The sequence below is a fragment of the Delphinapterus leucas genome, chromosome 3, assembly GCF_059928025.1.
Source record: "Delphinapterus leucas isolate spDelLeu-1000000601 "Yukka" chromosome 3, BTC_Dleu_Yukka2, whole genome shotgun sequence".
Lineage (NCBI taxonomy): Eukaryota > Metazoa > Chordata > Mammalia > Artiodactyla > Monodontidae > Delphinapterus > Delphinapterus leucas.
Window position 1 is genome coordinate 65,881,443 of NC_143131.1, and position 27,730 is coordinate 65,909,172.

The following is a 27,730-nucleotide window of genomic DNA, read 5'->3' on the forward strand; positions in this document are numbered from 1 at the left end:
GTCGGCACTTAGAGCCTGAAGCCAGCTGGTTAAGAACATGATGGTATGAGTGGCACTCTCACATCTTTTAGGAAGCTCCCTCTCTTCCAGAGCTGGAGGATTTTTAAAAAAAAATCTTTTAAAACTTTCCTCACCATAAGACCTAGGATATTTGTGATATTTACCATACCAAATTCCAATATTCCTATAGCATTGACTTTAATCTTTCCTCTTAAAATACAGTCATTTTCTAGCTTACTTTAACAAGCATTGCAAAATACTTATTCTTCATTTGGCTAACAAACCATACTGAGCATCAACTATGTACCAGGCAATGGGGATACAACAAACAACTTATTACACAATTCATTATGCAATTATGAATTTGAAAAGCGCCATAAAGAAGTATAGAGTGCCATGACTGTATACTAGGGATTGATCTAGCTTGGGGAGGGGGCTTTGGAAGGCTTGCTTGAGGATAAAACGTTAAAAACCTTGAAGGGTGAGTAGAAATTAATTGGAAGAAGAGAAGGAGGAGTACCATACAAAGAGAAGAGCATGGAGAAGGGCTTGGAGGTAGCAAGATGCATGTGGCATTTGACAAACTGAGGAGACTCCTATGCATGGAGCTCAAAGAAGCGGAACTTGTGCAGCGTGAGGCTAGAGAAATAGGCAGGGATTTATCTTGTTAATGAGTTTGAACTTCATCCTAAGAACAATGGGAAACTATGGAAGGGTTTAAAGCAGGGAGCAACAATCTGATTTACATTTCAAAAGTTTGCTTCGCTAAGGCACGGAAAATGGATTTGAGGGAGTGCAACAAGAACGGATGCCCAGATCAGCTGCCAGTAATCCAGGCGAGACATGATGAAAGCTGGAACAAGGAAGGTAGCAGTAGCGATAAAGTGGACAGATATTTAAGAGGTAAAAGGGATCGAGCATGATGATGGGGATGGGAGCAGTTGTCCTGGTGAACTGAGTGGATTGCCAATTTTTCCACCAAGCACAAATGCTGGTGGTAGCCAGGTTTTTTTTGTTGGGGGGCGCGGGGGGAGGGGTGGCTAGTTGAGATAAAGAGTTGCTCAGGAGACTACAATTTCTCTCTTAAAGGAGAACGTCTTTGGCTCCACAGGGTGGTATTTCAATTGAACGCTGAACTAGCATTGGGCAGGACTATGGGGCACCGCCCTTCACCTAGTAGGGCCCCAAATGTCCTTTTTTACACTTCTATCACAGTGATCCATTCCCACTGCTCTAATAGTTTTCCTTTACTTCGGATAGAAAAACGTAACTCCCTCCCGCCGCCAATCCCAAGAAATATTTGCTTTATCTTTCGAAGTCCAGTACAAAGATCATTTCTCAGGGAAGTCTTTCGGGCCTTTCCCACCCCACGGATCCTTCCATCCATCTCGCCCACTATGCTGTGCGTTCCATACAGCACAGATTGCGCACTCTCAACTTTGCGTCTCCGGAGTCCAGAGCGGGGCCCTTCAAACACTGCGAGCTTCACATTTTCTAATTACCCACATTTACTGGCGCTGAGATACACCATGGCGCCTGACAGCCGCACCTCTACGTGTGAACCAGTTGCCCCCCGGAAGTGACGCGCTGTCAGGGATGACGTGCTTCCGCTCCCGACTGTCGCGCCGCCGCAGCGGGACGGGTTTCTCTGGCCTGCCAACTCCGCTGCTCTGGAGGATTCGTGCGTGGTGAGAAGCTGCGCGTGGGGGAGTAAGGTCGTGGGACCCCCCTCTTTCGTTCCCTGGGACGCAGCGGGAGGGCGGAGGGAGTGGCAGCTAGGTCCCCGAGGGCCCCCAGCGCCAGGTGGGGCTGGAGCACCGGGCTCCGCGGCGGGACCAGGCCTCCGGTGACGGGATCCGCCTCAGCTGTAGGAGGCTGGCCGCTTGGGCCGGCGCGGGCCAGCCCCACTGGCACCCGTCGGGTCGAATGGATCCGGCCGACCGGGTACTCAGAGCTTCCCCTGTTCCATGTACTCAGGGGAAGGATAACCTTTCTCCTTTTGAACAGCTCCAGTTCCCACTGTGACAGTCACAGGATCTGCAGCGACGAGTGCGCGCGCGTGGTGTAAAGTGGCGTGCACAGCACCACACCTGTTTATTGGCTCCGCCCCGCAGCTTGTGCTGAAGGGATGTAGTGGCAGGAACTGAGGTTTTCCCGCACGGGATGCTGCCCTAAAAGAGGGGCGTCTTAATAACTGAAAATTATTTGAAACAGCTGGGCTGGAAGTAGCTTACGCTCTGATTAATAAAAGGAAGACTCGGTATTATCACGTGACTGCAAACACATATTTTGCTTATCAATCTGCCGGAAAGAGTTGTCATGACAGACTTCAGGTCAAAGGACAGGAGTTGTGTATACTTACTAATTTGTTGTGCAAATTATTTGCGATGAAATGGCAGACTAAGCAAGAAGATTGGAAGAAAGTAGACCTGGGACTTAGAGATAGGAAAATAAACCGCTAAGAAAACTGCAGAATTTGGGAAAAGTAACTTCATTTACTATTACTATGTGATTTAATTTTGGAAATAATTTGGTTTCTTAATGAATTGTTTTCCAGTTTGAAGCAAGTATTTATATCCTTGTGTTTTTTGTTGTTGCTGTTTGTTTTCTTACTGGTGTGGTAGCAAGGGCTAGATTTACATTACAGGCATATCTCTGCAGCATGTTATAGAATTAAATATACAGATATATAAATTAAGTTAAAAAGTGTTTTAATAATTAAAACTGTAACATATGGGTATAGGTTATATAGTGATATAGCATGTATCTTTTTTTTTCATTTTTTTATTTGAGATGGTGACTAACTGGCCATGCTTGTCTTAAAGACGGATAAACATCTGATGAAGCCATGACCAGGTGGGCACGAGTTACTACCACACAGAACAAAAGACCCTTCCCTGCAACATCATGGGAGGACATGAAGAAGGGGTCCTTTGAGGGAAAAAGCCAAAACCTACCAAAGAGTAAACAACTTGAAGCCGATAGTCTGTCCCTTAAAAATCATGCACCCCAAGCAAAACACAAAAAGAATAAAAAGAAAAAGGAGTATTTAAATGAAGATGTGAATGGATTCATGGAATATCTAAGGCAAAACTCACAGATGGTTCACAATGGGGAGATGATAGCAGCAAACAGTCAGGAAGTCAGGGAAGAAATTGCAGTTGCTTTAAAGAAAGATAGTCGCCGGGAAGGAAGACGATTAAAAAGACAAGCAGCAAAGAAAAATGCAATGGTAAGATTATCACTTCTACTAAAATGTTACTTTGTATGGCTAGAAACTATTATTCATACATTCAGATATGTATTTTAGCAGAGTCTGATTGTGGTTATGTACTAGACTTATACGGCATCTTTTTGAGGGCTAGTAATGACACTAGGACTTTTTTTGAACACCTTCTCTATGCTAGACACTTGATGTACTGATTAATTATCACAACATACAAAAATGGTAGCATTATTTCCATGTTTTGGGTAGAAAACACTGGTGTGCAGCTAGGTTAAGTATCTTGCTGAAAGCCACTTAGCAAGTAGCAGAGGAGAAATTCAAACCCAGGAAAAGGTGTTAATATTTGATTACTTAGAATCATAGTTGGCACTTTATAAGTATATGCGTTATTAAATAAATGTGAACCTAAATGAGCTGCTAACTCTATGTAGTTCAGCCAAAAGAAAAAAAGAAGATATTTAAACCCAGAGTCTGACTTTAAGACCTATGTTCTCACCCCTTCCAGTAGCCCTTTTTCAAACAGCCATTTTTAAAAAAGATCAAAATAAGGGGGAAGGTTAAGTACAACAGGTTAGATATGTGTGGTTCCCATTAGTTGGAAAGGATGTCTCCTTTTATCTTTATCCATGAAAAACTGATTGCACAGGAAGGAGATCTAATAAGAATCATACTGGTTGGTAACAGAGCAGAGTAATAGCAGAGTTAAAACTCCTTGAGACTCTCCCTAGTCATTGCTCCCTCCTTCCTCTTGTTACACTGAGAGGAGTGCTGGGGGCTACAGGTTTATTTCCGTGGTGCCAAGACCTAGATTTTAAACTGTGTCAGACACAGGAAATGAAATACTTGGTATAATTCTTTCCCTTCTCTAGCAAGGGATCTTCTAGCAAGATACTACATAAGAATCAGGATTTGTTGCTATTTTAAAGTTTTCTTTTTTATCAGAATTACTACATGTAGAGCACTGTTTGCACCAGTGTAGATTTGAAATGTTACAGCCTCCATAAATGTGGCTTCTGACTATTTGCAGGATTAGTTTTATGCAGTGTCATATTTAAAGATTCTTTTGTGGAGATAATACTGATAAAATGTTCCTTATGGATAAATTGGGATAGAAAAGATAATCATTTCTATTTGGACAAGATAGTTTTGTTTAAATTATACAATTTTTAAATATTTTAAAGTCAAGTTAATGTAAGGATAATGTAAAGATAATTTCATTGACATAGGCGGTGTGGTGAATTGCATACTTTTTGAAAAAGTTTAGTATTGTGACCTTTTAAGAGAAGTTTTATGTTTTTAATTAAGGGGAAGGACATTGTTTTTCCAAAAAAAAAAAAAAAGGAATTCTTTATATTAAAGCATGTGCTTTAAATAGTATATGGCTTGTTGAGACCCTTCAACTAATTTTCTTGTTTTTCTTTTTAATACCTCAGACTAAGCAGACTAAGCATCAGTTCTATGGTTAATAAGTTGACATCTAGAAATTTACCAGTCCACTCTCCACAATCCCATCTACATTAAATTTAAGGATCATTCAAAAAGTTTGTATTTGGTGAAGATTAGGTTTTTACAGATAAAACCCCAGTCAGTAAGCTGCCAGGTCACTAGAGACAACTTTGACTTCACCAAGAATACAAGACTTCTTATGTTGGTGATCCAGTTTTGGGTAGTAACTTTTCCTGCAGTTGTAGAATAAATGAATTCTCTTTGTTTGCACTAGCTCATTTTAAATGTAAAAGTTAATAAAGACTAAAGGGACTCATTCTTTTCCAGTATGTTATTAAACAGGAAAAAAAGAAAGTGAGGACATAGTTGCAAAATATTATTTTGCCTACTGAATTTGCTTTTTAAAAACCTTGTGCTTATTTCGAAAAAAAATTAAATGATGAAATATTTGTTATCCAAAAAATGTACCTTTTTCCAGTTTAAATAAAATACTTTAGGTCTCTACCATCTTTGATTATGACTGATATTCTCATTCATTGCAGCGAAAAATATCCTGCAAATTGCTAGGTAGTGTGTAAAGAAACCAAACCATTGTTCAATGTTAGGCTGGAGCCAAATAATTCATCTTAGAATTATACCTTGAAAATGTGCATATATTCTAAAATGAAACATCTATCTATTTATGAATACTAAGGAATATGTATGACAGATATAAAAATTTAAGTATACATTTTGGTATGAAATACATCTTATGATTCGAATCATAATTTCAATGGAATCACTTGACCCAAATTCATTCAATTATGTGAACTTTAAAAGTGAAAGTATTAATTCTGAGTGATAATTTTTATGGTCATTGTCCATCTCCTCCAGAAAACTCGGTGTTTCTAGGTACAGACATCCCCATTAATGAAATGAATAGTCCATATTTGCTTAATTCATTTAAGCAATTACCTCCTACAAAGACATTTATAACTTGTGTCTGAGACTGAGAGATTGATGGATTGAGGGTTTTCAAAAGCACTGAAACTCTCTGATGGAAATGACATTTCTTATGGTTTAGGAATATGTGAAACACTTTTTTCTACAGATAAAATACTGAGATTTCAAAAAAAGAACTAGATAACTTTAAAATGAGGAATGTTTTAAAGACATTTTTGATGACTAGAATTAATAAAGCCAGTGTAGTGTTGCAGTGTGGAAACTCACATTTTTGTTTTCCTAGGTATGTTTCCATTGTAGAAAACCTGGCCATGGGATTGCAGATTGCCCAGCTGCCCTTGAGAATCAAGAAATGGGCACTGGAATATGTTACCGGTGTGGATCCACAGAGCATGAAATAACCAAGTGCAAGGCTAAAGTAGACCCAGCTTTTGGTATTAATGTATCTTTTTTTCTATCAATTTTTTATTTGGTTAATGGGGAAAGTGGCCAGTAAGTAGTCAACTTGTTTTTTTCGTTGTTGACAGGGTTTGTTGTGAGTGTGTCACTTAATATTTTGAAATCAAATGAGATTAAACTTTAAATCATGTAAAAACAAATATGTTTTCTAAACACTCTGAGAATACAGTGTTTTAAAATAATATGAATTACATGATGTGTGTGTGTGTGTATATATATATATATATATATATATATATATATATATAAAACTAACTTAACAGGAACTGTTGATTGTTACAGGTGAATTTCCTTTTGCAAAATGTTTTGTTTGTGGGGAAATGGGACATCTGTCCAGATCTTGTCCTGATAATCCCAAAGGACTCTATGCTGATGGTGAGTACTTTTACTCTTATGTCGAAAATGGTGAGTCATCATGCAGTTGTGATTTAGTTTATACTTAAACTTACTCAAGAATTATTTAAAAGCTAAATTTATTTAGTTTTTAAATAAATTCTTGAGTAAGTAGCAAAATCTTGAGAATTTCATTATCTTTATCAAGCACTATTCTATGTACTAGACTTTTTGTGTAATGTAACTTGGTATTATTTTTAATACATCAAATCAGAAAAAAGTGACATGTATATTTCAAAATATCTGTGCTTGCTTCAGCATCATTTGTGAGAGTATAAGTATCTACTTTTAAACATAACAGAAGCAAAGGGATAATTTCTCAAACTAGGAGAAGATTTAAAAAATAGTGTTGTGAATTTAATCTCAGTCTAGCATACCATTTTGGGTAGAAGGGTTGGTACACACTATTCATATTTGTAGTAACTTTCGTTTCTGAATGTTTTCCTTAGCTAGTTGTCTGGCATGGGAATCAAGTAACTTTCTTACCTTTAGCTCAACTAATGGCTTAAGGTGCCCACAGTAAAGTCTGTGATGTTTAAAGCTTTAAGGAGGAGGTTGTCATCTGTTAATGTGAGTCATTTGTTAATATGATGCTGGTACCATCAGGTTCTAGAAGCCTTGTGTTGTGACTGGGTCCCCTTGCAGAAGTCCAGTGAAAAAGCATAGCTTTGGAGTTAGACCAGTTATAGCCTCAGCACTACCACTCACTAACTGTGGGACTTTGGCCAAGTTAACTTCTCTCTTCTCAGTTTCCTTACCTGTAAAATGGAGATGAGAAAATTGTATTTCATTTATTCTAAAACGCACATTTTTTTCACATTTTAGTATCTCTGAACTCATTGTATCTTACTATTGGGGCGTGTCACATAATTGGAAGTTTTTTTTTCCAGAGAGCAATGTAAAATAATGATACATCTTATAATCAGTGGTATCTTAGATTTGATGAATTATGGTATTTTACCTTGAAGAGTTATGAGGATTAAAATGTATTATTCAAGTGCCTCTTCTCTTTCACTATGGCATCTACAATAGTAAAGAGTCCTGGACCTGGAAGATGCTCAAAAGTGCCTTTCAGTTTTGAACTTAAGAAACAGGTCATATAATATGACTAGTGAGCAAAGATGCCTTTGTATGGTCAACCAAAATGACTAGATATAAAAAAGTGCAGCAAGGGGAGTAGGTCACATAGAAGTGAGAATTCATCCTATTAGGATCATTTTTCTGAGTGAGTCACTTAACATTATGAGCATGGTCGTGATAATGCTTGACCGTTAAGCAATAGTGTTCGACCATTCAGTGAAGACTCATTTTAGAAACCAAATGTGTTGTAATTCACTGTCCTGGAATGTTGCGTAAAGAAGGGCAATAGGCATTTTACTCGAGTTAGGATGCCTGGCAGATAAAAGGTACTGAAACAAAAGTTAATTTCATTCCTTTTGTAATTGCTCACCCCCATCTGACCTGTACAGCAGAGCAGTGGTTCCTAACCCTTTGGGGACCTCATAGCACCTCATGGTTAAACATTCTGATCATTAAAGAATCTGATTAAAAACTGTGGGCATTCTCCTCAAAAAATGCATCTGCCCACAGATTTTTCAGAGTTCACAAACCCTTCCCTTTCTAACCGTGGTTAAGATCCAGGCTTCTATGCAGTGGCTCTTGGACACTCCAGAGGACACGTACCTTCCGTCATATCTCACTTCTTTTTCCCACATATGCCCTGAAGGCCAGGGGCAAGAAATGGTGGGTAGGTACAGTTTAGTGCTCTTTGAAGTCAAGAGCAATGGAGAATGGACTTAATAGGAGTAAGTTCCTGGCTCCAGCTACCTTTGCAACTAACAAGGTTGTGAGGACCAAATAAGATATGAAAATGCTTTGAGACCTTAAAAGCCCTATGTAAGTATTAGAGGTTTTCAATTACTCTGTTCTTTTTATAGGTGGTTGCTGCAGACTTTGTGGCTCTGTGGAACATCTTAAGAAAGATTGCCCCAAAAGTCAGAATTCAGGTGAGATCTCTGGGCCTCCATTTAGAAGGGATGAGATTAGCATTCCTCTGTGTTTTTGCTGGATTTTGTTATTAATAACTTGTTGATGTACAACTGATTTTAAGGCTGCCTGGTTTCCTGCTGCAGTAATGACTTCATCATTTCTTTATCGGCAGTACTAACTGAGCATCAGCTGCTGTTCTCAGGTGGGAAAAAAAATGACCAGTAAGCCCCAGAGGACCCTGATTTTATAAAGCATCTTATTCATAAATATTTTTATTTGCTAACCCATGTATTTAATAATAGAGCCAATTCTGTCACTTGAAGAAAAGTATGAGAAAAGTATTTCTCACTAAGAGAAAATAAGAAATTTGAGAATAACTTACAGTATTCTTATGATTGAGTATCCTCATGTATGCTGTGAAACCAAAAGGATTCAGTTAGTTGCAAAAACTGCGGAAAATATTAAAATTGTGTTATCTACACAGCATCTGGCCAGTTATATTTTCTTCCCAGTGAAATACTACCCTCGGTCATCGAAAACTTCATAAATGTTCACCAAACCTAAGGCAGATTTTTTTGGGATGTGGAGACCATTATGACATTAGTTTACCTAGCTTAAAATGATGATAATCCTGAGTGAAAGAAAGCAAGACAGTAGGATAGCCCACTACTGCTTCTTGGGGAAAAAGCACATTTCTTTTTATATCATATAGTCATAGTACCACACAAATAAGTCTGCCCATTCTTACTTCCTACCCCTAGCATTTGAATCTGAAAACCAAGAGTTCTTGTTTACAATCTTGTCTAGAAGAAGATAGTCTTTACTACACTGTAGGCAGTGAGATTGAAATGATGAAGTGGAATTTGAATTCTCCCTCCTGGGAGGATTGCCTCTTCCCAAATGACAAGACTGACAAGCAGATGTTGTATAATTTCACAGGTGGAATCTTGTTCATTTGAAGCTGATGCTTCATAAGTCTTGCTGTTTACAGACTCTTGGAATTCACTGACTCTATAATGATGAACTCTGGGAAAGAATGAAAGAGCTTTCTCATCAATTTGTGCATTGCAAAGCAGTTGCTGCATTTCCCTAATTGGGATGAGAAATTGCCTGTGGTACTCTGAAATCAAGGGTTATAATCAATTACAGAATTGCTCACTTTCCTTTAGTGATGGAGTCTTCTCTCTTTGTGATTATTCACGTCAAAACTAGTTCCTTTGCTAAACCAATACCAGTCTAGGTGATGTATTTGATGACTGTTTCTCTTACATTCTGACTTTTCTGTGTCTTTACAGATCGAATGGTCACGGTTGGTCGCTGGGCAAAGGGAATGAGTGCGGACTATGAAGACATTTTGGATGTGCCTAAACCACAGAAACCCAAAACAAAGATACCTAAAGTTGTTAATTTTTGATTAGTGCTATCGTTTGTTAGCACCTCATTGTTAAACATTCTGAACTGGGCCTACTTCGTAAGTTGGAGCTGGACTCTCCCTTGGAGTCCTGTATTGTAGATATCAATATAATCTAGGTGTGGTCAAACCAGTTCCTGAGTTCTGTCCATCAGGGAGCACTACTACAGTTGTTTGGAGAAAATCACTGAAAAAAAGTATAATACGTTCAAAATGGATTTTCTAAAAGAATATATTTTTAACCAACAGAACTTAGGTGTAACTAAGTGGTTATATACCTGATTGTAACAATCATCTTTTTCTAAAAACAAAATTATGCATTAATATGAACTATCCCTAAACATGGGGTACCTGCTTTGCACTTGGAAATGAATTTTTGTTATATTGTTTTCTTGGCTCAAAGCATCAATTTATTGTTATATTAGAAATTAATTTATAATTGCCACAAAATCTGTATTTTAAAAATATTTAATAAAAACTCACTTGCTATTTACTTATTTTTCTGAATACCTAATTTTGGATTGAATGAGCCATTGTCCATTAATGTCCATGTAACAATCCCTTTAGAAACACAGTCTTTATGAATCCTAGATGAGCTTAATTTTTATTAATTTTTGTTTTAGTTTTGACATAAAGAACAAATTATTGAGGTTAAAATAGAAGAGTATCTCAACTTAACAGCAGCTCTTTCTTTGCCCCTGATTTTCAAGAGAGAAATTCTAGCCAAAATTCAGTTTGTGCTATTTAACCCGAATGATGATGGCACATAACAGATTGTCTGTCAAACTTAATAGCATTTTGTTCACATGTTTTAGATGAGTCAGGATGAGATGCAAGCATCATCATCATCAAAACAGAGTTAGAACACTAATCAGAGACCCATTAGCTTCTTTGTTTGATTTGATGAATACATGCATACTTAATACATATATTTCACAAGGCTTAAGCCTCCCATTGTACTGTATAATGGAATGACTGTTGGATTGTGTGTTTCATTTGGAATTTTACCTGATTGGATACATTTGTAATGAAAGGAAACAGCTGTGATTAGTTACTGATGTTTCAAAAGCAAAATATTTACCAAATAAGAAAAGGAACACTTTTCTGTTTTAATGTCTGTACCTCTGAACATTTCTAATCTTAATAGGAGCTGTTCTTTTTTTTTTTTTTCAGTGACAGGAAAACATGAACAGAATATGGCTCAGCATCCCAGAACTTAAGGAGATGAGTGCCATTTAAAAGGAATGGTACAAGTCATGCAGCTGGAAAAGGACAGCAGTGCTGCCCTGGTCATTTAGTCTGAACACACCCAGATTTATTTCACCTGTCCTATCAGGAGCAAAAGGCTCTGGAAAGTCAAAAACCTGTCAGCTGCAAGTTAAGTCTACTGTTTTTTATGTAGTCTTCAATGCAGGGATGTCCATTTTGTCTTCTTTGGGGTTACTTTGTTTACATTTTAATGGTCTATAAAGTAGACAGTGAAATCATTGGAAATAAATTGCAGGTGCTGAATGTAACATTGGAAAACTATGTGGACACTTTGTTAAAGAAACTCACCAGAGACAGAAATTCTGACATCCTGAGATTGTGTATTGCTTGATGTTGGTTATTTTCTTAACTAAGAATGCCAAAAGAAGAAGGCACACATTTACTTTATTCATTATAGATTTTCCAAGGACCTACTATGTTCCTGGTACTCTTTCAGGCACTTGAGATTGTGGCAGTGAATAAGACAAACAAGGCCACATGCATTCTGCTGGGGCTGAAGAATGGAGAGGAGACTTAGGAACAAAAAATACATATCAGAAATATCAGTAAAAATAATATCAGAGAGGGATATTTTATACATTTTATAAATATTTTGTTGAATCCCCTAAGACTTAGTGGTTAGCACTCTTTTCTTCCTTTAGTCCTTTGGAAATGTCATCTCTCTTTACAAGCTTAACTTTCACTTTTCCGTGGCTGACTCCTAAATCTCCATCTTGCCCTAAAATCCCTGGTTTCGGTTCTGTCTTCTCACCTGCCTGCTGGACATTCTTACTTGGATGTTGCACTAACACCTCAAATTCATAATAGCTTTAAATCTCATCACTTCCCCTGAGGGAAAAAATGGGCTACTTCCCTTTGTCTCCATTTTATTCAGTACAATTTATTCCAAGCCTGTAGGCTCGTATCTCAAGTTACGCTTTTCTTGACATTCTCCCCACCACTCTCCAGAATCAACCCTCTCTTACTTCGTTCAGGCGTCTGCTTATAATCTGCCTAATAGAGAGTCTTTTATGACCAGCCTTATAGGAAATAGCTTTTTCCTCATCCCAATAACTTTTCATTCTCTTGCTGTCTAAATTTTCTCCATAATTTATGTCCTTACATAACACTATTTGTCCCCTCTCCACCGGATTATAGGTTACATGAGGGCAGGAATTTTGTGTTACTCATTATCCTCAGAAGTGCTTGGTGCATACAGAGCATTCACACTGTTGAATGAATGAGTGAATTAAATGGATATGTGATAGAATTAACACACAGATGATACAAGAGGCTGGGTATCTACTTCAGATTGGATAATCAGGGGAAGCCCTCTGAGAGGAGGACTTTTAAGCTGAAATCTGGATGACAAGAAGAAATCTGTTGTGAAGATAATGAGGAAGAGCGTTTAGGGAGAGAAAATAGTCAAAGCCATGAGCTTGCCATATTTGAGGGGCAGAAAGATGTGATCTTTTTGGCTGGCTTCCTTCACTTAGCATAATGTTTTCAAGGTTCATTTGTAATATTACATTGTATAGTACACAGGGAGGTATTAGGGAGAAAGCCTTGGATATCTTGATGTGAGGTAATAAGTAAATGCAATGATACTGAGGAAGGAGCCTGCCTGGTATAGTTGGAAAACAGCAAAGAGGCGAATATGGTTGGAAAAGAGAGGGATAAACTAGTAGAAGATCAGAGAGTTAACAGGGGTCCTATCTTACAGCCTCTACCAGTTTCTGCCACATAAAAACCACAAACTCTCAGAAGCATACGCGAATACGCGGTTATTTAGCTCATGCCTGTGAGTCAGATCTAGACTGGGCTTATCTGGACAGCTCTGCTCATCTCATTTGGGCTTGAGATGCCCAAACATCCATAAGAAGTTTGGTTTGGGGTCAGCTGACCTAAGCTAGACTCAGATGAAGAAGCTCTATTGCATGTGTCTCTCTTCCTTTTCCTGGGACCAGCAGGCTAGCCCTGACATGTTTTTCTCAGGACAATGGCAGAGATGTAAGAGGGCAGGTCCACTTGCAAAACCATTTTCAAGCCTTTGTTTGCATCATGTCTGTTGATGAGTCACACAATCGAGCTCAGAGATAAGAGGTAGAATTCGTGGAGGTGGGGATGGTGGTGAGGGAGTGAATACTTATGAAAAATAATCCAACGTACCACAACATACCCCAGACCATTATAAAGCTTTGGCTTTCACTCTGTGATACGCAAAATTTTTCACACGTTTGGGGAGAAATGTGACATGATCTGATTGCCGAGTTGAGAGCAGAGTGAAGGAAGGAGTAAGGATAAAAACAGGTTATAGCAAGAGGGAAGACATATGGGAACATATGTATATGTATAACTGATTCACTTTGTTATAAAGCAGAAACTAACCATTGTAAAGCAATTATACCCCAATAAAGATGTTTAAAAAAAAAAAAGTTATAATAAAAAAAAAAAACAGGTTATAATTCAGGTGAGAGAAGATGGTGTGAATGAGGGTTGTTGTGGTGGAGTTGTTAGAAGGGGTCAGGTTCTGATTATGTTGATATTTTTAACATAGAACTAATAAGATTTCCTGAAGGAAGGAGAATTTATGGAGGGAAAGGTGGCAGAATTAAGAGATCTATTTTGGAAATGTGGACTTTGAGATGACGATTATCTTAGTGGAAATGTCAGATAAGTAGTTAGATATACAAGTGTGGAGTTCAGGAGAGTTTAGGGCTTGAGACACAGATTTGGGAGTTATTGGCAAGTAGATGTCTTTTAAAACCCAGAGGCTGGGTGGACTCACTGAGGAATGGAGATAGAGGAGAAGAGGCCAAGAACAGAGCCCTGGGTAGTCTAATATTTAGAGATCTGGTGGAGGAGGAAGAACTTCAAGAGGATTTAAAAGTGTGACTGGTCACACAGGAGGAAATCCAAGAGTGTGACATCATGGAAGCCAAGCGGAGACAATGCTGCAAAAAGAAGGAACTAGTCAACTTTGTTAATGCTGCTCAGAGGCTAAATAAGCTAAGAACAGGTCCATTAGTGTGGCAATGAGAGGTCTTTGTGGAGTAACAGAGGGAGAAGTACAGTTCGGTAAGTGAAATAAGGATATGAAGACCACATTTATAGATAATTGGAGTAGAGATGGTGGCCTTTAGGAAACTGGATCAGGTGAAGTGTTGTTTTGCTTTGTTTTGATTTATTTTAAGATAAGAGATAATAGTGGCTATGAAAATAATCCAGGAAAGACTCCTGAAATAGAGAAAAAAAGAGAATTGGAGGAGGGAAGCCTTGGAGAAGGTTAGAGAAATGGTTCTTTGCTAGGGTAGAGATGTTTAATTCATTGTGTTAGGAGGGATGGCAAAGATGTGGAATGTACATAGATGGGGAGATGAGACAACTTCTGCCTAATGGTTTATATTTTCCTCGAAGTATTTTCTAAATTTCATTAACTGAGAAAGGGTAAGCGACATGAGAAACTTGAAGGAAGAGAAGGCAGTGTGAAATAGCAAACATATAGGAAATGTAGTAGTATTATCAGAGCCCTTTTGAAATCTGTGGTCATAAATTTCAGGTGAGACCCATCCACAATTTTCAGATGCTTAGTGCAGGGGTGAGGTATTACAAATACTTTAACCACAGTTTTGAGTTTGCCAGACAAGTCGAATGAAAGGACAAGGTACAGGTGTTTTCCAGGGTGTGATATTAATGATAGACCATGGAATCTAAGCCAGATGAAGAAAGAAGGGAGGACATGGAGAGGGATAATGAGCTATGGAAATGATCAAAATATTAATTTCGAATCTATTTTCAAATGTCCCTAAAAATGTCACAAAATGAGGAAGGGAAAGATGGCATCAGATGTGTAATTTTTATATGGTACTTTATACCTTCAAGTACACTGAGAAAGACATTTTATAATATTTCTTTGACTTGAATCTGGAGGTGGGTTACTGTCAAGAACTGTGAAGGGTCTGAGGTTCTTAATACACTAGTCTGTTACTGTTTCATGGACGTCAACAAGGCATGAGAATCCTGGTTCAGAGACAAAAGATAGTATTCATGGCACAGCAAACACCGTGAGTATCGTGAGTATCAACTTATTTCTGTTGCTTCCCTTTTTCCCTTAGTCCCCACAGGGTGACATGATGGGCCCAGATGGATGCTATAGACATAGCCGGTTTGTGTCACAGCTGAGGAACAAGTTGCAAACGCTGTAGCACAGAGCAAACAAGCCAGCCTTCCTACGCCCAGAGAGTGAGCCATTACACTGAAGTCAAGCTGTGGTCACCTTGACCTACTTAATTGCCTATGGGACTAGCATTTGCCTGTGGATAAATCAGTCTTGCAGTTTGGCACACTCAGCAATAATATGCAGGACCCCTCTGGGCCCATGGTGAACTGTCTGTCCCAGTAGTTACACTACCTTCAAATGGGTAAAATGAGTCATGAACAAGGTTCATAGTTTACATTTCAATAATTTATTCTAAACATAAAATATTCCTTAACATACACATTTTCAACATATATTTTCAAAACTACTCCTATAAATATACCAATAAAAATTTCCAAGGTTGTCTCTGAAATGTGCAATAAGAAATACGAACAAAACCATGTGATGGTATATATAAAAATACTCTGGATTTCTCTAGGTTTAATTAAAATTGTTCATTATTTCCTAGAGGTGTTAGACCATAACGGTAAACTATATTCTAAACTGTATAGATCAATTTTTACATTTTTTTCCTCTAGAATTCTTTAAAAATATGATAGAAAAACTGAATATAAATCAGAAACTCAGTTGCATTAAAACCAGGAAGAATTAATAGGGAAGAACTTCCTTTCTTAATCAAAAAGCTTTCAGTCCTGTTAGACGCACTTGAAAACCCTTACTATCAAGAAAGGTATGAAATCTTTAGTGTTCCTGGAGGATATTTTGACACTCCAAAGGAGAAAATAAGCATGACTACATTTTTATGTTCCCTCTGTCCTTAGTCTCCAGCGGCTTGAGGGTGAGTGCTGATGAACGAGCTTTGCTGCTTATCCTTGGTTCAGGCATGTTTGCTTAAAGTCAGGGCACCAAAGAAATCCAGAAAAGGCTGTCGTTAATTCATCTGTCTTTAATTACCTCTCTATTCCAGCCTCTCCAGCGTCTGTTTTTCCTGGAATGTGCCAGAAACACATTCCCATCTCAAAGGCTGTGCCTGGGCTAGTTCTTCTGCAGGAAACATGCTATCTCCAGAGATCCTCATGGTTCAGTCCCTCTCTGCCTTCAGGTTTTCACTGAAATATCCCTCAATGGGGCCTACTCTGACCACCCTATCCACCAGGCCATCAATAACCAAAAGCCCGAATCCTGGATGTATATATTGCTACATTCGTTATATAGAATATTTACTATCTTTCAGTGTGAACTCCCCCCAACACCTTCTTGTTGTTTGACGAAAGTCATGTTTCATGGCCAGAAAAATGTTATTAAATTTTATGTCTTTAACTTGCAGTTCCCTTAAGGAGTAGATGTGAAGCTTCACACTTCTGACCCCTGGTCCACATGCCTGCAATTCCCAGGCATGAGGGCAACTCCTGGAACTCCTCACAAGGCCCCTGCAGCCCTGGCCCAGCTGGAGTGTGGGCGGCCGAGGTAAGGAGTGGGGGGGTGGGGCGTCCTGCAAAGTCAGCGGGGCTGAGGGACCCCGGTCTCTGCACTGAGCCATAGCACTGGCCTCCCAGCCCTGGGGAGGGGGGCCCAGAAGCAGCAGAAGCATTTTCCTGCTGCTTCTGGCAAGTGGCCACCCTATTTAAAATATGAACAACTACCTCCAACACCTCCCCAGCACTCACATCCTTTACCCTGCTTTATTTTTCCATTTAACACTTATCTCCTAAATATTCTATTTATTTATCAATATTTTATTATGATGTTATCAGTATGCTTCTGTTCCTTGCTGAACCCACAGTGCCTAAAAGTGTCTAACACAAAGTAGGTTCTTAATAAATATTTATTGAATGAGTGAAAGAGCAATCAAATACATTTCCATTAAAAAAGGAAATGTAGGGCTTCCTTGGTGGCGCAGTGGTTAAGAATCCGCCTGCCAATGCAGGGGACACGGGTTCGATCCCTGGTCCGGGAAGATGCCACATGCTGTGGAACAACAGAGTCATGCACCACAACTACTGAGCCTGCGCTCTAGAGCCCACAAGCCACAACCACTGAAGCCCCTGCACCTAGAGCCCGTGCTCCACAACAAGAGAAGCCACTGCGATGAGAAGCCTGAGCACCACAACGAAGAGTAGCCCCTGCTGTCCGCAACTAGAGAAAAGCCCGCATGCAGCAACGAAGACCCAGCACAGCCAAAAATAAATAAATAAAATAAATAAATTTATAAAAAAAGAAAAAAAAAAGGGAATGTAAACCTAAGGGCTGTTGTTGAATTTTGCAATAGGAATGCCCTAGTCAGTTGTGTCATGGTTTGAGGCACAGATTTTAAACTTTTTGAGGTGCCCTATGTAGAGCCTGAATGCATTGCTATCTTTCCCAGTGTCATGCCCTTTTAAAGTCTCTTTAGTCCAGTAGTCTGAAAGTGAGCACTTCAAATTAGGCCATGATGACCACGTGACTGATAATATTGAACTGGGGCTAGTGTGGCTGATGTTTAAATTTTATTTAAGTTTGATTAATTTAAATGGTCACATGTGGCTAGTACCTACCATATTGGACAGTGCTTGACTATGCCTGTGTTACAAGTTAGAGTGGGCAACATCTTTGTGTCTAAAAGTGATCCAGCCAAAGTTACTCTATTCCTTCAACCTCACAATGTTTCTGTTACTGTTCAGGAGAAAGATTCAAAAAAAATAAATTCAGAGGTGTAGGAGAGACAGCAGTTAGAAGTGTTTCAATTGTAGGAGAGGGCTGAAATTTTAGCATACAAAACTCTAGTGTACTGTAACCCTCTTTATTGCTCCTTTTTTTCACCTTTTTAAAATCTAAAAATATTCTCAAAAATCTTTCTACTTTTGGAATGTAATGTATAAGCATGTTTTACTCGACATATCCACCCTTCTTATTGTATATAAATGTTAATTCATAAAATTGGGACACAGTCCAAAGTTCATATAAATAACCTGCTGGCACAGATTAATAAAAATAATTACAACCAAATTTGGACAGAAGTAAAGATTTGACAAACTAAAGCAGGATGTAACTAATCTCTTAAGTGCTTTAAACTCTTAACGGAGAAGTCCTTTAACTTTTAGAAGTTGTCCTGTAGAGGAGGCTAACTTGACGTATGCTGGTTTGTCTTATGAGTTAAGACAAATCACAGACAGAGTAAAATAATAAATGTTAAAGCCTAGGGGGACTTCCTTGGTGGTGCCGTGGTTAAGAATCCGTCTGCCAATGCAGGGGACACGGGTTTGATCCCTGGTCCGGGAAGATCCCACGTGCCGCGGAGCAACTAAGCCCATGCACCACAACTACTGAGCCCACGTACAACTACTGAAGCCCACGCACCGTGGATCCCGTGCTCCACAACAAGAGAAGCCACCACGGTGAGACACCTGTGTACCGCAATGAAGAGTAGCGCCTACTCGCCGCAACTAGAGAAATCCCATGCGCAGCAACAAAGACCCAACACAGACAAAAATAAAATAAATTTTTAAAAAAAGTCTAGGGAATAAAGTTCTAATGTAATGATTATTAAAGTAGAGCTCAGTTAATGCTTCCTCTACAATATCACATTTTGCAGGTACTTTGTGAGTGTAGATAGAGCAATAGATACTAAATTGGTCAGCTAACTTGATATATGTTAAATGACACTAGGAAAGTAGTTCCTATTACTAAAATTGATTGAATTCCATTATGTTTTAATGTCTTCCTAATTTAAAGCTCTAAAACATAATACATCTTGTTAGATGCTCTTGACATACAGATACCTGCTGTACGTCGAACAACCCCATACTATTAATCAACTAGCCAACTTATCATTTCTGATTTTATAAAATTTTGTAAACTTTCAAACAGAACATGTAGCCTAAAAATGTTTAGATTATTTTAACCTAACTTCCACCATTTTACAGAACACACAATATTGCATGTGGGAATTTTCCATTGCCTGTGCCCCTGGAAGGGAGCAAAGCCACGGGTGATCTAAAACAGAGTTTTAAAGCTCTTTTAATGTTAACCCAAATCACTGGTATTGGACTTGGGATGCATTTTGTTTTTTAACCTCTTCATAACTGCATTTTGCTTAGACTGATATTAAATTATTTGTGGCCCAGAAGCTTGTCAAGTGTCAGAGCTAAGGGTGCTTGAAATTGAAAGTGGAAAATAAAATGACAGATAATTTAAAGTTTATCATTTAAAATATGCTTATCAACCCATCATCAGTAGTGTTCTCTATGAATTGTATACAGGAGGCTGCTGTCTCTTCAATGGATTTTGACCAGCCACCAAGATTTCCAGCAAAGTAAGGAAGGATGCTAGCAGAAATCTGGTTAAAGTAAGATACCTGTTTCAAAAAACAAAGCAAAACAAAACAATATTTTAATTTCTTACTGACTTGGAGCTTTTTCAAGCAGGGATCTCAATCTTGTTGGTGTAGGGGAGGCTATGACCCTAATCTTTTGGGAATGGATCTGAAAGGATGACCTTAGGATTCCCTGGTGGGTGTGGGTGGACACATTGCAGAATTAGAGTTAATTAGTAAATCCAGGTAAAAGGTTCCTCTGTATCTGTAGGAACAAATTAATCTGCAGATGTTTCATCAAACTTACGGTACATGAACTGCTGTCAATAGCACGGATGAGAAATCCAGCACTTATGATTTCACTTCTGCTGTACTGTGGAGAAGGTGGGACTGATGGCAGAATAACTGACCTCACTGCCACCGTGTAAGTGTGACTGAAAGATAACAGGACATTTTCAAAGTTCTTGAGAGAAACAAAGAATAGTTGTTAGAAAATAAATTCCTACAGTTAATGCAACTTGTTTATATAGTAGAAGTAAAACTATAGACACCCAGATCTTTTAGATGAGTGGTATACATAGGAAAACATTCTCTTTGGATACATTCAAGTATAGCAAATAATAATAAGGGCCATAGGTGTTTTCTGCCTAAGAATTACATATACTTTGTATAACTCCGCAAAGCTGCAGTCAACCTCCAAACTGGTTTTTTTTTTTTTTGGTGCCCTAATGGGTTGTAATTTCAGTCTCTTCTTTTTTTAATGAAAAATAATACCATTGTTTTAAAGAACCTTCAAACAATAGAGAACCCTATACATTAGAAAATAGAAGTCATCCTTCAGTCCACCATAAGCACAATACATACTTATCCTAGAGATGACCACGTTATATTGTGATCCTCCAGATCTTTTTATAAATATATAACATTTATGTAAGCAAATGGACATATGTAGATTTTTACATAAATATAATCATTTTACAAATATTGGTCTATAATTTGATTTTTCACCTAATGGTAAAACTTTGGAGGTGTTTCTGTATCAATGCCTCTGTGACTACTTCATCCTTTTTAATGCTGGTATAGTGCTCTGTAGTATGGTTCTACCATAATTAATAAGATGGAGCTTCAGTTTATTTCTAATATCTTTTGCCATAGTAAATGATACTACACTGAACATCCATGTGCATTAATCCCACACGGGAGGGATTATTTCTATAGGCCAGCTTTGACATCAGAAATAATGCTGGCTAGTTCCAGGGGTAGACCATAACTGCCCTGGCAGCTTCCACCTCTTGTCCCTTTGAACACCTGCTCTTGGGACCCTTCCCCTTAGAACCTAGACACTATTCTCTGAGAAGCCCAATGCCCGTGGAGAAGCCATGAACAGACACTCTAATTGACAGCCAGCCATTTTGGGTGTCTAGCACAGTTGAGTCTTTGTAAATTCTGAACCAAAACCAATTCCTGGTATTTTATTTGGCTTTCACTGCATTTTTACAATAACGGAATATTTTGAAGGTTTGCTAAATATCCGTTTTACATCTGCATAGAGCAAAAGGAAAGGGAACTGCTTTACGAGTCTCACAGATGCTTTGCACATGGCTGGCACTTAATAGATAATTGTTTCTTTCTGGTTCTTTGTTTTTTAATGATAACTAAAGCCTCATCTAGAAAAAATTCACATGAACATCATTCAAGACCAGAAATGCTTATTCCATTGACTTCTTGTTTTCATATCAACTTTTTCTTTCTACTCTATATTATAAGACATTGCTATAACACTTGAATTACATATACTCACTCATCTTTGAGAGGCCTTCTTCGTGAAACAAGTACTACCAAGTCTTTGGGTTTGTCATCATTCACCACAGGACAAGTGATGTAATATATCTGATCATCTTCACTTACCCAGTCTATGACTTCACAGGACCTATGTAAATAGAACAGTGACAGAAAGTCTACATTTTACTACCTGGTAGAATAAGGCATTCCTTTCTTTTGTTTGCGTAACTTCATTATTGGTGTCCATATTCACCCTTCTGCTCACATAACCATCCCCCCAAAGCCAGCATCATTTCTTAAAGTCTGTTTTTAGAGTTGTTTGGCCAGAAGGAATAATTCTGCATGTGAGGAAAAGAATGCTGGCCATCTGACTCTAAGGTCACTGCCCTCAACACTGCAGAGAAAGGCACTTTTCTTTTTTCCACAAAATTATTTTTCTCTAGGATCAAGTAATAATATTTTGAAGACTAGTGAATTATATAGACAATCCAACAACTCTGAGGTAAAGGAATATGGTATATTGGGAAAAAGAACTAAGCTTGGAATCAAGCAACTTGCCTTTGAGTCTCAGATTGCTTAGTAGCTATGTTATGTTAGGCAAGTCACTTTTCTTTCATCTATAAAAGGTAGATAATAGTACCTATGGGGTTATTGTGAGGATCAAGTGAAAACACCTGGCACAGTACCTGAATCATGATAGATGCACCAAAATAGTAAGTGGAATTAGAATTCATTCATTCAAGTTCAGTTAGGCTAGAATGTCAGGTGATATAGAGAGTAATGGGAGATACATTTGAAAAAAGCAGCAAGTTTAGGCATTATTCTTGCTAAAATCTTTGTACTTATAGAGTTATCTACAAAGATCTACGCAAGAAAATCGTCGTTTCCTCTTCTCTCCGAATGTTTATTATTGTAACATTAACCAGGATGTATCATTCTGGCATCTATGCAAATGTAACACATGAGCCCAGAGATGTTTCACTTTAATGGTGTTAAATTGTCTATTACATGCTGTTAATCACAGTGAGATTTGGACATTTAAAAGATGAAACTCTACTTCATCCAAATTAGGAAGTAAATGGTAATGCTGAATATAATAGGTATAATCTTACTAATCCTTTCCTTCAAGCAAGGTGTCCATGAGGCCTGAGCCCTGCAGCCCAGGAGCTTGGACTCCTTGAAGAAGGGGGTGTTACCCTGACAGTGCAGTTGACAAGATGCCCAGCTCTGCATTCCAGGAAAGGAGGGAGAGTGGAGAAGATTGGATTAGGGATGTGGGAGACAATGAGTAACAGAAGAGATGCAGGCTGACAGGAGCGGGCCCTGATCAGACATGGAGAGCAGGAAGGAATGTACTCATAGAGCTGCTTCTCCCAGCTTCTCACCAGGGAGTGCTGCTTCACAGAAAAAGAGGGGACTACCAAATAAAGATCAAGAGTGGGAAGTTGGAGGGACTATTTGATAATCACTTCCTCAAGAGCAATGAGACTGTGTATTAAAGTACAAGAGTGTGGAATTCAGAGCCTGACAGACCTGGGTTCCAATTCAGGTTCCATTGCTTTTACTGCCTGTGTAATGTTGGCAAGTCTTGGGATCTCTCTCTTGTTAAATAGGAATAATATCAACTTTGAAGAGTTATTGATAGGAGTACAATAGGTGTGGGTAAAGCATGTCAACTCAATATAGATGAAAAATAGATGATTATAATAATTTTTGTGTCTCTCAGTATAGCACCTGATGCAGTTTTCCATGCAGAGCAAACTTTAGCAAATACTGTTTAATAAAACAATAGGTCATACATTGGGCAATGGAGATACACTGCAATGTAGAGGTCATCTTTTACATGATGTCAGGGTTGAATAAGAAAATATTTAAAATTTATTCTTACATGTAATGGGGGTCCCACAAAGGTCGCTTGGTAAAGTCAGACAAGAGATGATAAGCCAAGTGTGCTGGTCTTTCCACATGCTTTTCAACACAAACAGATAAAATATTGTGCTCTTCCAGAGTATATATTTTTATCTAAAAGAAAATAACAAGAAAAACATTACAAAAGAAAATTAGGTGTTTTTACATTAAAACCACAGCATATATACGTAGTCATAGGCGGATTGCACTAGCTAAGGCATCTTGGCACCTGGGTAATAATGAAGCCAAATGATGGCAAGTTCACTTTAAATACTTGGATGTCTAGAGCTCAGAGCAGGATGCTATGCCCCTGTGTCATCTAAATAATATGTGACTTGAGGGTGGTTTATTATTGTGCAATAGTTTTTCTCATGAAAAATTAAGAACATAAGCCTTTCTTTCTTTATCCCTTTGTGGTATTTCCCTGCCTCTATCCAGGAACAGCAGAAATTATAACCAGACTGCTGGGCAAGTCAGTGCTTCATGTCCCCCTAAGACCTTGGAGCCAAGGCTGCAACCTAACGTACTTTCTCAGGATGTCAGGCATGCCTTCACGTGGGCTGAGGGAGCCCAGGGAGTAAGTCAACGCCTCTAGAGCCAACTCAGCCTCTCAACAGGGCCGCTGAAGCATTTCTTCAGCACAAAGAATTCTTTCATTTGTGAATCACAAGAGCTCATCTTTCAAGGCGGCCAATTCCTGGGTTTCTAGTGCTTATTATTCCTTAGATAAGAGGAGGCTTGTCGTGGGGATCCATTTGATGTATACTTAAACATTCATGTATCCCTTGTTACTCTGAACTTTCCTTCTCTGCTTTGGCCAGTAATCAGAGATACATGTTCAGCTAAGAGCATATTTCTATCCTGCCCATTTTCTCCATCTCTTTCAGGGTGCTTTGAAGACAGTGTTGAAATTTGCTATCTTATAATCATTCCCATGGCAACAAGCTGTGAGAAGACAAACAAACACAGGGTTAAGACTTCACTGCAGGAATCAAGCAGATGGAAAAATCAGGCTGTGAGGGAGAAAACCTTTATTTAAACATAAATATCTTTAGGAAGAGAATGAAGAAATGAGAAACTGACTAAAAGCAGCTTAGAAAGGTAAGAAGTGACTATTTGCTTATGCTTTTACCTCTCTAATTGACCTCAGTGCGAAGCCTGTCTTTAAATTGAGCCTGCAAAGGAGGACATGATGTAGGCTGTGGGCACTTATCAAAGAGAAAGAAAACCATGAATGCAGCTGTAGTTGGTGGCTGAGACTCACCCCAGCATAGACATGCCTACCTTTGCCCCCCATACAGCAGAAGTCGAAGCAGGTTCATTGGTGTAAATCCAGAGGGAAGTCACCTTATCAAAGCCTGGTGTCCATGTGGCTCTTAGCCAGCCTGTTGGGGCTCTCCAGTCTCAGAGGAGGCAAGGGCAGGGGGCCAGAGTGAATCCCATCACCTCAGTCAGATTCTGGCCATGGGGCAACCATGGTTAACCTTGGTGGAACCAGGGCGGAGTAGGATGTAACACTGGACTGAGCATTTTTTAAGGGTTGAATTGTGTGTCCCCCGCCCCCCAATTCATATATTAAAGTCCTAACCCCCAGTAGCTCAGAATGTGACCTTATTTGGAAATAGGGTCATTGCAGGTGTAATAAGTTAAGATGAGGTTATACTGCAGTAGAATGGGCCCCTAACCCAATATGACTGGTGTCCTTATAAAAAATGGCAATGTGGACACGTAAACATACACACACGCACACACACTGGGAGAATCCCATATGAAGGTGAAGGCAGAGGTCAGGTGGTGCATCTACAATCCAAGGAATGCCAAAGATTGCCAGCAAAGCACCGGAAGTTAGGGGAAGACCTGGAATAGATTCTCGCTCACTCCCTCAGAAGGAACCAACACTGCCAACACCTTGATCTCAGACTTCCAGCTTCCAAAACTGCAAGGCACCCAGTTTGTGGTACTCTTAGGGCAGCCCTAGGAAACTATCACAGCACTTTTCCAGGAAGCTGCTCCCCAGGTTGCAGATACATGCTGCTGCTTCCTATCCTGGAACCAAAACAAACTTCACACTAAGTAGCCGTCATTAAATTCTGCCCTTATAAAACTCACTTGACTTATCCAGTGCCAAGTGCAGTATTGGATGAGTGGATGATATTTTGATCCTTTCCGCAAAGTTAAAAGTAGCAGACAATCAGAGTTAATGACATTGATGCAGACACAGCAGACAAGGAAAGGCAGCGGTTGTTGTTGGTTCTCTTTAAACCGTACTATTTTAGGAAAGCCAACTTTGGCTTAGTGTAAAAATTCTCCAAGACCAACTCTCCAAGAAAACGAGTTCCCTTTCATGCTTGGAAGAAGACAGGTTAAATTCCATTTATCATCTCAAATGTTTTATGATTTGGTGCCTGGAGAATTTTAGTCTATGAAATGAAGCTTATAGTAGGCCCAAAATCTGCTGGAGCTTGTTAACATTTTACTAATGATATATTTTTTTCATTCTAATAAGATTCTGTTTAATGGGTTTGGATCTTATACAAATAGCACAAGAGGAAATAACTCAAAGTTTTAGAATTTTATACTATCTGTTGACAAATATGTTATTGATACTATATTGCGGAAAGGAGGACAGAATTCGTTTTTACAGAGTCATGGGGACAGGGGTAGAGTCCTTGGAGGTAGGTTACCCCCTGGGCTAAGGGGAGGAGACATGATCAGGTGGAGCCCTGGGACCAGCCCCAGCTTCAATGAGAATAGCTCTTCTTTGGTCTGTTTCCTGTGGATTTTGTCCTGTGTGAAGGTTTTCACATGATCCTTGCCATTCTGGCTTCCAGTACACTCTCAGCTACTCCCTAAATAAAAAGCTACTCCTGTCAGGTCAATCTCTTACCCATGCCGATTCCAACCAGGAGGGTTTGGCTCAAAGCTACTCACTGCTTAGAAAGCACCCTTTACCCCTCCAGCAATTTACCCTTACACTACCTTCAAGGAGGAAAGAATCAACTCCTCTCCAAAGTTGTCTCTAAACAACTGTCTTCCCTGACTTTGAATTGCCTAAGAGCTGACCTTTGCGGTTTAAATACTACAATCTCTCACTTGTTTATAAAATACCTTAAAATTATCCTTCAGCTATGATATGTATGTATGTGATGCTTTCAAAATAGACTATAAGCTCCTTTAAGATGGGGGTTCATCTTTTGCTCCTTGTATTACTGGTATTATTAATTCCAACACTATACATTGAAAATGAAATATGGGTTAAAACAGTAAGTACTGCCCAATTTCGTTACAAATACTAGAAATTTTAGAATTTTGCCATCTATCAAAATTTATATCAAAATGAGTATAGATTTTTATAACCCAAAATAAGTATAATTCTTAACAGACTGTTTTGTTGTAAGAATTTATTCAGCTAAAAGGTGACAGAAAAAAATGTGAGCTGTATTTTTAAATTAAAAGCATATAATGGTGAAGGTGGTTAAAAAAACCACATAAAAGCTTTAAAAAGTGGGAGAGAAAAGGGGGATGACTCAGAAAGAAAAAATTAGATTTTTATTATAAATACAATCTAAAAAAAAAGGAGGGCTTCAAATTCAACAGAGATAACATAAGAATGTTTAATTATACAGTGTTCTCTAATAAGTATCTGTACAAAACTTAAGAATTAATTATTGATGGCTCTCCTTAGACACTAGCAAATATACGTTTATTTGTTTAGATTGGTTTCTGGCACCAAACTCTTTAAGAATTGAAATTTTAATGACTTCACTAAATATGTTCTCGTCCTTCATTCCAGACATGAGTTTGTCCTTTGCTATGCTGCTCATGAATGCTCGGATGCCAGCAATGATGCAAGAAACAGATTTCATATTAGTAAAAGAAAACAGTCTTGAAGCAGCTTTTATGAGGGATAAAGAGAAGCAAGTAACTTAGTTATGTTAAACCTGTATTTCTGCATCACTGAACCAAACACACAGATGGAAACCTAACTGGATCCAAAGAAGGTAAGGAAGACCCTGAAAGGATTCAGAACTGAGCACCAAGACATAATAAAAGCAAACAACCAAAGCCAAAACACGCAGAGGAGGTCAAAGTCAGAGCTGAAAACAATAAGTGAAGTAACTGAATTTGCTTTGATTTCAGGGTAAGTGACCATATAACTTATTATCCAAAGTGGAACACTTAGGCACTGTTAATCATTATGATGGGAAAACCAGGACTGTCCCAGGAAAACCAGAACATATGGTAATCATATTTTAGAGGCTACTGTTTCATTGATGATGAAAAACAGTACACACTGAAATGTGAGCATAGACAAAATGTCAGCATTATTGAGCATCTCCTGAATGCCAGGCAGTGCTGTGTTCTGGGACTATAGTCATGAACAAAATGGTCCTTAAAGAGCTTATAATCTGTTTAGTGTAGACATCAGCCTCAAAGGGTCTCCTGATATACCTTTGAAATTAGATAAAATTAAAA

At 38.7% G+C, this 27,730-nt stretch overlaps 2 protein-coding genes across 5 annotated transcripts in view; one reads left to right on the forward strand and one right to left on the reverse strand.

The window, feature by feature from the left end:
* The first annotated feature begins 1,582 nt into the window (after positions 1-1,582).
* Positions 1,583-27,730, forward strand: part of ZCCHC9 (zinc finger CCHC-type containing 9) — a 44,229-nt gene continuing 18,081 nt past the window's right edge. The window contains exons 1-13 of one of the 4 annotated variants that reach the window (XM_089909083.1): positions 1,583-1,688; positions 2,826-3,232; positions 5,898-6,048; positions 6,356-6,448; positions 8,404-8,472; positions 8,577-8,657; positions 9,751-9,926; positions 11,040-16,740; positions 18,502-18,647; positions 19,512-19,597; positions 19,836-23,831; positions 24,142-24,355; positions 27,048-27,395. In XM_089909083.1, the coding sequence (XP_089765209.1) occupies positions 2,849-3,232; positions 5,898-6,048; positions 6,356-6,448; positions 8,404-8,472; positions 8,577-8,657; positions 9,751-9,869 (897 nt within the window). In that variant the 5' untranslated portion in view covers positions 1,583-1,688; positions 2,826-2,848 and the 3' untranslated portion in view covers positions 9,870-9,926; positions 11,040-16,740; positions 18,502-18,647; ... (2 more) ...; positions 24,142-24,355; positions 27,048-27,395. Of the gene's footprint in view, positions 1,689-2,793; positions 3,233-5,897; positions 6,049-6,355; positions 6,449-8,403; positions 8,473-8,576; positions 8,658-9,750; positions 9,927-11,039; positions 16,741-18,501; positions 18,648-19,511; positions 19,598-19,835; positions 23,832-24,141; positions 24,356-27,047; positions 27,396-27,730 lie in introns of those variants that run through there. The other 3 variants (XM_089909082.1, XM_089909084.1, XM_022593650.3) reach the window with 3 other exon arrangements.
* ACOT12 (acyl-CoA thioesterase 12) overlaps positions 15,475-27,730 on the reverse strand; it is a 51,359-nt gene continuing 39,103 nt past the window's right edge. The window contains exons 12-15 of the mRNA XM_022593550.3: positions 23,235-23,368; positions 21,366-21,494; positions 19,872-19,998; positions 15,475-19,606 (exon numbers count right to left, since the gene is read on the reverse strand). Of these exons, the coding sequence (XP_022449258.2) occupies positions 19,457-19,606; positions 19,872-19,998; positions 21,366-21,494; positions 23,235-23,368 (540 nt within the window). The 3' untranslated portion in view covers positions 15,475-19,456. The remainder of the gene's footprint in view (positions 19,607-19,871; positions 19,999-21,365; positions 21,495-23,234; positions 23,369-27,730) is intronic.